This window comes from Prionailurus bengalensis, chromosome B4 (assembly GCF_016509475.1).
Source record: "Prionailurus bengalensis isolate Pbe53 chromosome B4, Fcat_Pben_1.1_paternal_pri, whole genome shotgun sequence".
NCBI lineage: Eukaryota > Metazoa > Chordata > Mammalia > Carnivora > Felidae > Prionailurus > Prionailurus bengalensis.
In genome coordinates, this window is record NC_057358.1 from 116,372,176 (window position 1) to 116,385,932 (window position 13,757).

General features: G+C 41.5%; 1 protein-coding gene across 1 annotated transcript in view; it reads right to left on the reverse strand.

The window, feature by feature from the left end:
* The window catches only part of FGD6 (FYVE, RhoGEF and PH domain containing 6), a 115,826-nt gene that overhangs the window by 16,087 nt on the left and 85,982 nt on the right, over positions 1-13,757 (reverse strand). Inside the window, exons 9-14 of the mRNA XM_043562158.1 lie at positions 12,182-12,232; positions 8,638-8,696; positions 8,483-8,554; positions 7,722-7,790; positions 6,205-6,288; positions 5,383-5,462 (exon numbers count right to left, since the gene is read on the reverse strand). Coding sequence (XP_043418093.1) covers positions 5,383-5,462; positions 6,205-6,288; positions 7,722-7,790; positions 8,483-8,554; positions 8,638-8,696; positions 12,182-12,232 — 415 coding nt within the window. The remainder of the gene's footprint in view (positions 1-5,382; positions 5,463-6,204; positions 6,289-7,721; positions 7,791-8,482; positions 8,555-8,637; positions 8,697-12,181; positions 12,233-13,757) is intronic.

A 13,757-nucleotide genomic window follows, 5' to 3' on the forward strand; every position in this document is an offset into this window, starting at 1 on the left:
TCTGGAGCCCTGGGAGCATGTGGAATGTGATTTGACTGTGCAAATCATGTCACATATGCTGTTCTTTCATTTAATCATTCCTGGCTCTCTCTTGTGCGGGGATCTGCCAAAACAATGTTTACCAGCTCTTGATAACACATTTTTCACAGACCACACACATTTGTCTGCAGTACTGAGTAGAGACATTCTAGCCCTTCTTTTGTAACATGGTTAGCAGAAGAATCACCATCTTCCTCAGTTAAACCAACTTAAAATGCAATTAAACCAAGTATTCTTTTCTTTATGGAATGTGCCTATTACCTAGAAAGCAAATTTGTATTAAACAAGCACATTCTCCCATTGACTGGGATGAATTTCCAAAGGGAAAAACCTCCAATAGAAGAGATTTCAGGTATGTTAAGATCTTGCCATGCTATCTAGTACCTGTGTAACTGTGGAATGCTATTCCAGCGTCTAAAGTCCACATCACTTCATTTCAATTCATCTGAGTAGCATTTAGCAGGAGCCTGCTGAAGGCCAGGTAGTAAGCTATGAACTTACATAGCATACAAAACACACACTTGTAAGGGCTCATATCTAATTAATTGAGTTGAGACATAAAAACAAGTAATTACCACATTATACAATAAAGGCAAAGTAGATGAGTAACATAGAAGCAGTAAACTACCTTATTCAGGTAGCAGGAAGGCTCTACAGAGGTGATGACTAAGTTAGGACTAGAAGAATTTAGGCGTCGACATAAACTCTGCAGTGTCTCTGTGCATCCTCATTTGCCCTCCTAGCTTTGCTTATCTTCTCTAAGCTGATGACTCCCAAATATATGCCAAGTCTGGGCCCCCTTCTGACCTCCAGATCCTTACAGACACTGTCTCATTGATGGCTCCGTCTTGATGATTGATAGGCACCTCACATTCAACATGCACCTCTGAAACTATATTCCTGATTGTTCCCCCAAAGCTGCTTTTCTCCCAGTGTTCCTTAACACAGGGAATGACACCACTATCCGACACAGTGTGCAAGCTGAAGACTCGCACTTAATGCCTCTCTCTCTCAATCCCCATGTCCACTTAATCACTTTACTTCCCCTCCCAAACCATTCTCCACCCAGCAACCAACTTTTAAAAAGGCCAATCTGATCACATCAATCCCTAGTACAAACTTTTCAGTGGTTCATCATCCCCGAGTACAAGCTTTTCGGCTCAAGACCCAAATCCACAAGCTCTTTCCCCTGTCCCTCCAGGCTTACCTTTGATCACTCTCCCCCTCATTCTCTATTTTCATGCCATTCTGGTCTTTCAGTTCTTTGAATATGCCATGCCCCTTTCCACCTCAGCACCTTTGTACACACTATTCCTAATGAGAACCTCCTTTCCCCTTTGCCTTGCTATCCAACTCCTACTTACCCTTCATAACTTGGTGGACACAGCAGGTCTTTCAGGAAGCTAACCTTGACTTCCCTTTCTCTACTAAAATTAGTTCAAGTTTCCTTGTTTTACAGCCTCATAGCATCTGGTAGTTTTCCTGTGCAATACTTAATCATAATAATAACTGATTGTGTTGACATTTTGTTAAGTGTATGTCTTCCCTAACGGACTGCAAGTTCAGGAAAGGAAGGGCCCTTTTAATTCTCCACTGTATCCTGATGCTTAAAACACTGCCTGGCCCAGGGAAGAGGCTCCATATTACTTGCTGAATGAGGGAATGAATTCCAGGCGGAAGCAGCTGCCTGTGCAAGGCAAAAGGATGTGAGGTAGGCTGGCATGCATGGAGAATATGTAGATCCATCGGGCAGAACATGCCATGTTTTGGTGGGGGTGGAGACAGGGAGAATGGATGGAAATCAGGCTGGTGAGGTAGACAGGAACCAGATCACAGGAGACCTTCTCAACTCCTTCCTACATGTTACAGAGTACCCAGCTCTCTGTGGTTGGGGGGAACTCAGAAGAAGAGCATGGTACACTGGTGGTATTCAGTATGTGTCAGTTCTCCTTCCCCCAGGCCATCTTAATCCTTCCTTGGAAACTTACTTCCCCCTTATCTAGAACTTTCCAGTTTATCATTTCTCCTGCATAACCCACATTCAATCCATCAATAATCCTATTAACTCTGATTCTGAGCATTTCTACCATTCTAGTACAAGAAAGCATCATCTAGTTTCCTGCCTGGTCTCCCAACTTCTACGCTAGACTATAATGGTTTATCTTCCACAAAGAAGCCAGTGTCCTCTTTTTAAATTTTTTTTTTCAACGCTTATTTATTTTTGGGACAGAGAGAGACAGAGCATGAACGGGGGAGGGGCAGAGAGAGAGGGAGACACTGAATCGGAAACAGGCTCCAGGCTCTGAGCCATCAGCCCAGAGCCCGACGCGGGGCTCGAACTCCCGGACCGCGAGATCGTGACCTGGCTGAAGTCGGACGCCTAACCGACTGCGCCACCCAGGCGCCCCCAGTGTCCTCTTTTTAAAATATACATTAGATCATACCAACTCTTAGCTTAAGACACTCGGATGGTTTCCCATCACACTTAAAAATCCAATGACCTTATTAAGTTTTAAGATGCCCAAAGAAAGATTTACTATCATTTCCTGGACAATTTCATTTTTATTTATTTTTTAATGTTTATTTATTTTTGAGAGAGAGAGAAAGAGACAGAGTGTGAGCAGGGGAGGGGCAGAGAGACAGGGAGACACAGAATCCGAAGCAGGCTCCAGACTCTGAGCTGTCAGCACAGAGCCTGATGTGGGGGTCAAACTCAAGGGGCCTGAACTCACGAACCACGAGATCATGATCTGAGCCGAAGTCGGATGCTTAACCGACTGAGCCACATAGGCACCCCAACAATTTTTAATAAAATAGAATTTTGTTTTCACCAAAGCGTGTATGTGTATGTGTGTGTGTGTATTATATATATATATATGCACATATATATATGTGCATATATATATGTATATATTTAATTTTAGAGAGAGAGCATGGGTACAAGTGGGAGGGAGGGGGTGGAGAGAAAGAATCTTAAAGCAGACTCCATGCTCAACGTGGAGGGAGCCTGATGTGCGGCTCAATTCCACGACCCTGGGATCAGGATCTGAGCTAAAATCAAGAGTTGGATACTCAACCATCTGTCATCCGGGCACCCCAACCAAAGCAGATTTTTCCTTAGGATATTTAAGTGTAACTGAAAACTTGACTTTCCTGTAGGTAAAATTTCTCTGGATATTTGAAAATAAGTTTCTTGATTTTAAGAACCAGGCTTAAGTATTTGTCAGGAGCCTGTTGCATAGGGATGTGATGTTCTTTGCACTTTTATTCAAACTCAAACTCAAACTCAAACTCAAACTCAAACTCAAACTCAAACTCAAACTCAAAAACAAAAAAAATCCCAAAAAAACAAAAGTCACAGTTCCAGGTGATCAAGAGTTTACCATCACTTTCCAAGTATTAATCTGGAGGATGCTTCAGGTACCACCTCCGCCCCAACACCCACCCTGAAACTGCTTGCTCTGGTGGGTAACTGGGAAGCATGTCACAAAATCCTGGACAAACCCTCTCTCTCTTCTGTCATCCTTAGATCTAGTGTCAGGCAGCAGTGGTCATTCCATCTCAGAAGGGTGACAATGACCCAGGGGGTTGTTCTTGTGGTCCTGATTATGGGAAGTCAGACATCTGGTCTGAATCTTTGATATCCATAGACATACGCAGTATTATAATGGTTAAAAACATGATTTTCAGTGTCAGATATACCTAGGTTAAAATTTCAGCTTAACTGCTTATTAGTTCTATAATCTTGGATGTGTTATTTAACCTGAGTCTGCATTTTTCTCATCTGGAAGGTCAAGACAACAACACCTACTCCACTAGTTATAATGGAAATTAAAAGAGAAAATAAATATAAAAGTTTAGTATTGTGCCTGGTGTAGAGAAATAAATGGTTCCAGTTAGAACGCTCGCTGCTACTATCCAGATGCACCAGTGGAGCATGGCTGTTGGTGTCTCTTCCTGTACCAGCCAAATCCTGCCAAACATACACTTCTGCCACTTGGCCAGTAACTCAGTAATGTACATGTACGAGTCATACAACTTCTGGTTTCCTTGGCACTTGATTTAAATAGTGGTTAATATTTTTTGATTTACACATAAGTCACTGCAGGTTCCAGTGTGAAACAACGTGGTATCATAAATAAACAACAACAGATTTAAAAGTAAAAAATTTTCATTTGTATTCTGCCCTTGCCAGCTATGTATTGTTTTTTTTTTAGTGTTTATTTATTTTTTTTGATTAAAAAAAAATTTTTTTTAACGTTTATTTTTTTGGGGACAGAGAGAGACAGAGCATGAACGGGGGAGGGGCAGAGAGAGAGGGAGACACAGAATCGGAAACAGGCTTCAGGCTCTGAGCCATCAGCCCAGAGCCCGACGCGGGGCTTGAACTCACGGACCGCGAGATCGTGACCTGGCTGAAGTCGGACGCTTAACCGACTGCGCCACCCAGGCGCCCCAACGTTTATTTATTTTTGAGACAGAGAGAGACAGAGCATGAACGGGGGAGGGTCAGAGAGAGGGAGACACAGAATCGGAAACAGGCTCCAGGCTCCAAGCTGTCAGCATAGAGCCCGACGCGGGGCTCGAACTCACAGACCGTGAGATCGTGACCTGAGCCGAAGTCGGCTGCTCAACCGACGGAGCCACCCAGGGGCCCCAGTGTTTATTTATTTTTGAGAGAGACCGAGAGAGAGTGTGCGAGCAGAGCAGGAGTGGGGGAGGGGCAGAGAGAGGGAGACACAGAATCTGAAGTAGGCTCCAGGCTCTGAGCTGTCACCACAGAGCCCGATCTGGGGCTCGAACCCACAAACCGCGAGATCATGACCTGAGCTGAAGTCGGATGCTCAACCGACTGAGCCACCCAGGCGCCTCTCCAGCTATGTATTATTAAGACAACAATTGACTTTTTCTCTTAGTCTTCCTCATTTTTATGAGATGACACCCACCTCGTAGATTTGTTATGACCTTTCAATGTTATATGAAAACTTCCTAGTGAATTATAAAGCACTAGATGTCTTTAAAAACATTAGGTGCCATTGCAAAAAGATTTGAAGTATTCACTAAAAAATTAAATAAATAAATAAATAAATAAAAATTAGCAAGGCACTTTCAGCATTATTATTCTTTTCATAGGAAGATTTTTATCTTTGTGCTTCTAACACATTATTGGATCACCTCTCAGACATTTTATCTACATGATAAACCAAAAGTAAACTGCATGGTTTTAGGGAAGAAAAAGAAAAAGAAATAAGCCTAGTAGTTAACCTAAATGTAAAAGCTGTTGGAGATGTATGACTCTATAATACCAGCAAATGTTCATGTATACATGTTTTAAAATTTTACCTGGCTGAAAGGATAAAGGAACGTTCTACACTTTCAATCTTTAGTTCATTCTGATATGCTTCTTGGGTAGGTTTTCTAACCTGAAAGAAAGCAAGACAATTTGAGCAAACTCATCCTATTGCAAATCTCATCTCTGAAGCATAGCTAAAGTTGCTCAATGCTCTTGGTGCAGTCATCCACCACCAACCCTCATACCCAGTTTTATCTTCCCCTGCTGTCCCTCATCTACTCTGTGCACCAGACAGAGTTAGATACCTGCATATGCATAGACCCAACTTTCCCACCTTCAGGCCTTGGCTCACACTACTCGCCTCTACCTGGAATGCCTTCTCCACATCTCAGTATGGCCATACGTGACCTACTCTTTAAGGCTCGTGGCTCTTCCTCCAGAGACTTCTCTGTTTCCTAGCTGCCACAAATTCCTCCACTGAGTCCCATCAAAAGTTGCACATTCTTTATTTTCTGAACCCCCCCATATTTTAATTATGCCTTCATTGGTTATTTGTACCCTTATAGGTATTTATGTATAGTGTATTATCTCACCTCTGGGTGAGGCAGAGACAAAAATCATGATTCACTTCATCTTTGTATTTTTCACCAAACTTATTACCATGCTTTGTTTACAGTAGTTCTCAATAAATACCTTATGAATAAATTAATGTGTGAGTGAACAAATGACTACATAAATGAATAAATGAACATATAAACAGTAACACAGGGAGAGAGAAAAATTAAGGATGTGAAAAAGATGATTATCTCAGGGCTTCTTCTCTAAATATACTTGGGTTAAGAAAAGAAGTATCTTCTAACAGATACACAGACCTTCATTCCAGCCAATGAGAGCATGTTGTTCAGTTTATACATCCCAGACTGCACCGGTGTTGTATACAACAGGGCATCATTAAACTGAAAGCAGAAATATTTTACAGGGTCAAGTAAAGAAACAAATTTCAGCTACAGAGAAATTGGCAAGACACTGAAATAAAAAAGAAAACACTACTTTTTAATTAAAAGCTCTTTGAATAAAACACATAAGCGTGCTTATATAAACTATAACCACCCAGAATGCTTTATTAAAATTATTATTATTAAAATACAATTTCGGGGGTGTCTGGGTGGCTCAGTTGGCTGAGCATCCGACTTCAGCTCAGGTCATGATCTCACAGCTTGTGGGTTCGAGGCCCGCATCGGGCTCTGGCTTGGAGACTGGAGCCTGCTTCAGATTCTGTGTCTCCCTCTTGCTCTGCCCCTAACCCACTCCCATCCTGTCTCCATCTCTCTCAAAAATAAATAAACACCAAAAAAAAAAAAAAAAAAAAAAGACAATTTTGGGGCACCTGGGTGGCTCAGTAGGTTAAATATCTGACTTAGGCTCAGGTCATGATCTCACGGTTTGTGAGTTCAAGCCTGGCATTGGATTGTCTGCTGTCAGCACAGAGCCCGCTTAGGATCTTCTCTGCCTCTCTCCTGCTCACTCTCTCTCTAAAATAAATAAACATAAAAAAAAAGAAAAAAGGTGGGGCGCTTGGTGGCTCAGCAGGTTGAGTGTCCAACTTCGGCTCAGGTCATAATCTCATGGTCTGTGGGCTTGAGCCCCACATCGCGCTCTGCAAGCTGGGAGCTTGCTGTGGATTCTATGTCTCCCTCTTTCTCTGCCCCTCCCCCACTTGCACTCTGTCTCTCTCTCAAAAATAAATAATAAACATTAAAAAAGAATTTTAGGGGGTGGCTCAGTCGGTTAAGCGTCCGACTTCAGCTCAGGTCACGATCTCGCGGTCCGTGAGTTTGAGCCCCGCGTCGGGCTCTGGGCTGATGGCTCAGAGCCTGGAGCCTGCTTCCGATTCTGAGTCTCCCTCTCTCTCTACCCCTACCCCGTTCATGCTCTGTCTCTCTCTGTCTCAAAAATAAATAAACGTTAAAAAAAAAAATTAAAAAAAAAAAAAAAAGATTAAAAAAAGAATTTTAGAAAGAAAAAAGAAAAAATAGAAAAAAGGCATTTTTTAGAAAATGTACTCTTTCCAAGTTCTGTAACAGATACAATATTTTCTGAATTCTAAATCCCACTAAAGTATTACAATCTGACTAAATAATTGATTGAATCAATTTTTCCACATTAGAAAGACATAAACTAAATTCAAAAAGGAAATAATTTCTGGTTATGCATGCATCACAAAAGACTTTGTTTCCTACATTTGAAATGCAAATAAGCAAGACAGTCAGTCAAAAATCCCACTAAAGCTATATGAATGTGTTAAGCTTATCTGTCATGTACAAATGTCTCCTTCCATTAGGCGATTATCCTTTCCTCCGGCTCATCAGAAACACACATGGCCACTTACCAGGAAAAACACTCGGGGTTGCATGACTTTCCGAGACAGCTTCATCAGAGTTCCCTCTTTCAGAAAAACCTGATTCATCCAAACAAATACGCATTTAATCCCACCATCATAACACAACTATGATAAATATCTAATCTGTTTTTCAACTTTCTTTACCCCGAATTTTTTTGGGGGGGAACAGGGCTGGGTGGACATAGTTGCCATGTCACTTTTTACAGTTATGGTTTCTTTTTAAGCTGCTTAAGGAACTGGACAAGCCAGCAGAGTTTCATAAATCCAGTATTGGTCCCAGGGGTACTATGTGGTCTGAAATGTAACTGACTGAGCGTGTACTTGATCCTAAGGCATAGCCAACATCCTGACAATTGCACTTTGTAATTTTCCCGAACTCATTTCCTACGCCACTGTTGTGCTCTATGAGGAGCACCAAAATACCAATTTTCTCCCTCCCCTCTTAAAGATTTTAAATGAAATTGTCTTTAAAGCTGTGTGAGGTCAGTTAGTATTACACAATAAAATGATCCTATTTAATCAGATACTCTGTGGGGTTCCTTGCCTTTCTCCTAATTGAACTTCTTGTCACAGTGACTTAAATCATGAATGTTTTGAATGGATAGAATGAGCTTGGTTGATCCAGATTGAGTCAGTGAAGAGTAACAACAACAAATAAACCTATTTTCGTAACTGAAATGAAAAATAGCTACAAACAGTGTCTAAAAACATTGTATTAAGTTTGCAAAAGGCAGTCTAAAAACACTTACCCGTCCAGGTTGCACTATTTCATGGTGTCCATTTAAGCTGTATTGAATTTGCATAAGTTTCTGAAAGTTGTCCTACAGAAAGAGAATGTATAGCATATGAAGGCCTGGACTTTTAGGTTCAATAGTATAACAGCCACTGACATCAAGATACTTACCCCTTGCTTCATGGTGTCATTGGCGTGGTTGGCTACCTCAATAACAACAGCAAGGGCATCTAAAATGTATAGGAACAGAAGGGACATCAGGTTATTCCAATGAACGGCAACATTAAGCAATTCCAGAGGGCCAGATAGCAAGTTTATAGCAGCAACCCCTGGAGGAGCTTGGGTCTGATGAGGGCAATACCAAGGAAAAACAGTACTCATGAAGAAAAATGAGCCCAATACTCTAATGAGACATTATAGGCTATATGTGTCAATAGTATAAATGTCAGGGTTGCTTTGTGCTAACATTTGATTACCCTATTGAGTGTTTACAAGGATAAGGAAAGGATTTCACCTGGAAGTTAAAGACCATTCCAGTATAAAGTGCCTTGGGAGAGAAGTACAGGGGACAGGAAACCAGAACTATGAAAAGTAATGATTTAAGAGGGTCAGGGCTTCGCTGCCTTCTCTTGGTCTGATCCCAAGGGGAAAGAAATACCACAAAGAAGCATGTGAGGCTTTAGGAAATTACATGCACTATTTTGTGAGCTGAGTAATTTATCTGTGTTTATTCTTATTAACCCCTCGCCTTTAACAAAGTGTTTTTGAATGCTCTAGTCTTGTCATCTTCATAACTAGATATAAAGGGGAAAGTCTGCACTTTGTCTCCTTTTGGGCTATAGTTGTTCTTAAGACAGTAATGCTTCCCTACAGACATGGGGACATATGGAAAGACAATTTTTGGTTGTCACAGTGACTGGGAAGATCCACTGGCCTTTAGTGGGTAAGAGCCAGGGATGCTAAGCATCTTGCGAGACTAATTACAAGTTCATATAAAGAAGGTTATCCGAAATGACAGTAGCACTCCCACAGAGAAAAAATGGTAGAGTATTATTTATTTTATTTTATTTATTTTTGTTTCTTTTAATATGAAATTTATTGTCAAATTGGTTTCCATACAACACCCAGTGCTCATCCCAACAGGTGCCCTCCTCAGTGCCCATCACCCACTTTCCCCTCCCTCCCACCCCCCATCAACCCTCAGTTTATTCTCAGTTTTTTTTTTTTAATTTTTTTTTCAACGTTTATTTATTTTTTGGGGGACAGAGAGAGACAGAGCATGAATGGGGGAGGGGCAGAGAGAGAGGGAGACACAGAATCGGAAACAGGCTCCAGGCTCTGAGCCATCAGCCCAGAGCCCGACGCGGGGCTCGAACTCATGGACCGCGAGATCGTGACCTGGCTGAAGTCGGACGCTTAACCGACTGCGCCACCCAGGCGCCCCTATTCTCAGTTTTTAAGAGTCTCTTATGGTTTGCCTCCCTCTCTAACTTTTTTTTCCCCCGTCCCCTCCCCCATGGTCTTCTGTTAAGTTTCTCAGGATCCACATAAGAGTGAAAACATATGGTATCTGTCTTTCTCTGTATGACTTATTTCACTTAATGTAATGCAAAAACTGGTAGAGTATTAGAGAGGGAAGTATGTCCCCCTGAGGCTGGTGTGGTAGTGGCAATAATCATCAACAAAAGAACTATAAAAAAGAAAAAAAAAAGAAAAAAAAGAAAAGATCAATTTCTGGCAAGAGGTTGAGGTTTTTTTGGTCCCATTACTGTAACCTACCAATAGATTCTCTTTCTGGTGTTAGCCTTAGAGGGTTCTACATTCTTCAAACATGTATTATTATCACCATTATCAAAGAAAAGCAGTACTTCCTTATAGATACCCCAGACATTTATCAGAATTTACTGCACATGACACTCAGCACAGCAGATATTCAAGAGTGATCCTGGACACATTCCCTTCCTTCTGGCCCATGTGAATTCCCAGTGCGCAGGGAGAAAAGGTTTAGGATTTCACAAGTGGATACAATGATAAAACAGCTGCTATTGGGTCACCAGGCCTCCAAGCTCTACCTTCTCCTATCCATTTTGCAATTCTACTTTCCCCATGTCACCCCTTTAGGGATCCCTTTAACTTTTCTGCCAGCCTTCCAAAGGCATATTTGTCTCATTTTCTCTCACCTCTTGGGCAATCTCATCTACAACTTTTCACTGTTTTACTGCCATGCTTCTGGCCACACAGTGCACTTCACTGCTCACTGCTTCTTTGAACCTGTGTCTTTGCTGAAGGGTGTAATTTCCTTTAAGCAAGCTCCTTCATCTCTGGTGCTATATTTGTTTTATCTGGAAAATGGAGCTAATAACTCACTTTCCTTGAAGGCAGGAGCCCTGGGAGAGATGTTTTGAGGCCCTAGTCACTAAGTTGTGGCTAAAATTTTCATCTTCACGAGCCAGACTCTGGTCTGGAATGCCTGCTCTCCCTCTCGTCCACCCTTCAACTCATCTCCAGCCCCACTTCTCTCTAAGCAAAGCACTGCCTCTTCAATCTTTGCATCTTCCCCACTCTTTGAAATGATTCTGTACTGCTCACTGCATCCTTACTTTAAATTTTTTTAATCTTTATTTTTGAGAGAGAGATAGTGTGTGAGTGGGGGAGGAGCAGAGAGAGAGGGAGACACACAGAATTCGAAGCAGGCTCCAGGCTCTGAGCTGTCAGCACAGAGCCTGATGCGGGGCTTGAACCCACAAACCATGATATCATGACCTGAGCCGAAGCTGGACACTCAACCGACTGAGCCACCCAGGCGCCCCACATCCTTGCTTTAAAGCTATCTGTTTTGTTCTTTATCTGATGGGTATTACGGACTTTTCTCTTCAACTAGATTACATGTTCACCTAAGACAAGAAGCACACCACATACTCCACTCCAAACTTTGCCTTTTTTTTTTAAAAGCACCTTTAAAAGCAAAACACTTGCAAAGAGAAGATGTGAGATTAGAAGAAGTAAAATGATTAAGAGAATGAGTAAGAATCTCCACAAAATGGGATAAAAACCTATTCAGCTTTGTAATCTGAAAATGTAAAGGATGTATAAGAATTGTAATCAGAATTCATAAAATTAATGGAGTATGGACATGGACTTCAGATCAGAGCCAGGGATATACCTATGGCATTTGAAAGAGGTACTTTGGGGATAAATAGAAAGAAACACCAGTATCCGGAACAGAATTAATCCTTGTGTATGTGTGTGTGTATGTGTAAGAGAGAAACATACACACACACACACACACACACACACACACACACACACACACACTGTGGATTAATCTGTGAATATCAATGAGTCCCTTGTATTGTAATGGAAGTTTTCCTTTAAGTGCTACTAGGGGTGAGGGTGGTAAGGCAATTGCCCAGCATCAAGCAGTCTTAGAATATGCTATTTTAGAATTTATCCCTGATTTGTGTAGTTGATCACTTCACAGAATCATGATTTTAAAGCCTGAAAGGACCTTGCAGATCAACTGGTTCAATCCCGGCTTTTCAAAGCAACAGACACATCTACAGAAGGTGAATTTTCCACTGGCACGGAGTGACTGAGTATAGAAGGAACCTTCCTCCTTCTAGAACATGCGGGGTCCTCTCTCAGGAGGCCAGCTTCTGTGGCCAGCTATAATATAAGAACTTCTACAACATATAATACCACAAAAGTTATTTACCTTGAGTGTCTCTGAAATCTCCAGAGTCCTCTAGAAGATTTTTCAAATAATCTAGAAAAGGAAAAGGATTATAGTATTTAGTAAAATAAAGCACTAAGGAAAAAAGCATTTCATCTTTCTTATTCAATACTTTAGTCAGTTTTGTTGGTTAATATATGTGCTAGTTCAATGTGCACTAACTTAAAAAAAATTTTTTTTAATGTTTATTTATTTCTGAGACAGAGAGAGACAGAGCACGTGTGGGGGAGGGGCAGAGAGAGAGGGAGACAGAATCAGAAGTAGGCTCCAGGCTCTCAGCTGTCAGCACAGAGCCTGATGCGGGGCTTGAACTCACAAACCGTGAGATCATGACCTGAGCCAAAGTTGGTTGCTCAACTGACTGAGCCACCCAGGCGCCCCAATGTGCACTAACTTTCTAAAAATGTGAAAGAATAAAGCCCCAAGATGCATTTGAAATTAGAACACAGGCTCAGAGCTAGAAAATCAGGGGCCACACTGGTCATTTTCTTTTCTTTTTTAATGTTTATTTTATTTTGAGGAAGAGAGAGAGGGAAAGAGAGAGAGAGGGAGGGAGGGAGGGAGGGAGGGAGAGGGAGAGAACGAACCCCAGGCAGGCTCTGTGCTAATGTGCCCCACTGTGTGGGGCTCGATCTCATGGCCATTTGACCACGACCTGAGCTGAAACTAAGAGACGCTTAAATGACTGAACCACCCAGGCATCCCCACACCCGTCATTTTCAAGATGAGGAATCAGGTTATGTAACAGGGTTTCACTGAAGTTACAACCTCTAGCTAAGACTAGAATCCAGGTTTCCTGATGCCCAGTTTAGCACTTTAACTCCAATACACATGAAATGCCTTAATCTCAAATCAGCTGTGTGTCCAGCACAAAATTCTAAGCATTAATAGACTGAATACCTAAGGGATTTGTCAATGTGAGAGTCTAACAATGCAGAGAACATCAGAGGAATACACTACATATGTCTAGAGCAGTGGTTCTCAAATGGGGGTGGAGTTTGCTTGCAAAGGGACATTTGGAAATGTCTGAAGACATTTCTGATTGTCACAACTGGGCAAAGGGGATTCCATTGGCATCTAGTGACTAGAGGCCAGGGATGCTAAATATCCTACAAATGCACTGGACAGCCCCACAATAAATAATTATCTAAGCCAAAATGTCAATAGGGTTGTAGTTGAGAAACTCTGGTCTAAATGAAGATGTTTTTTAAATAAGCTATGTGGGTATACAGTTCTTATAATACAGAAAAAAAATTAAGGCAATAGGTTATATTTTATAAGTCTTTAACACTAACAGATGTCATGGGATTTCAAGGTACTTCAATCTCTGTTGAGAAATGTTGGATGATTTCGATTATCTCTCAAAACAAATTCTTAAAAAACAAAACAAAAACAAAACCACACATACAAACCACCCCCCCCCCAAACAAATTCTGTTCCCTGGAATTTAAATTCACCCCACTACATGATCTCTATGGACTTTTGTGATTTTCTGTCTCGCTACTGCTTAACACAGGCCCTTTGTCCTTACCAAAGTCTGATTCTGCACAATGCTTGA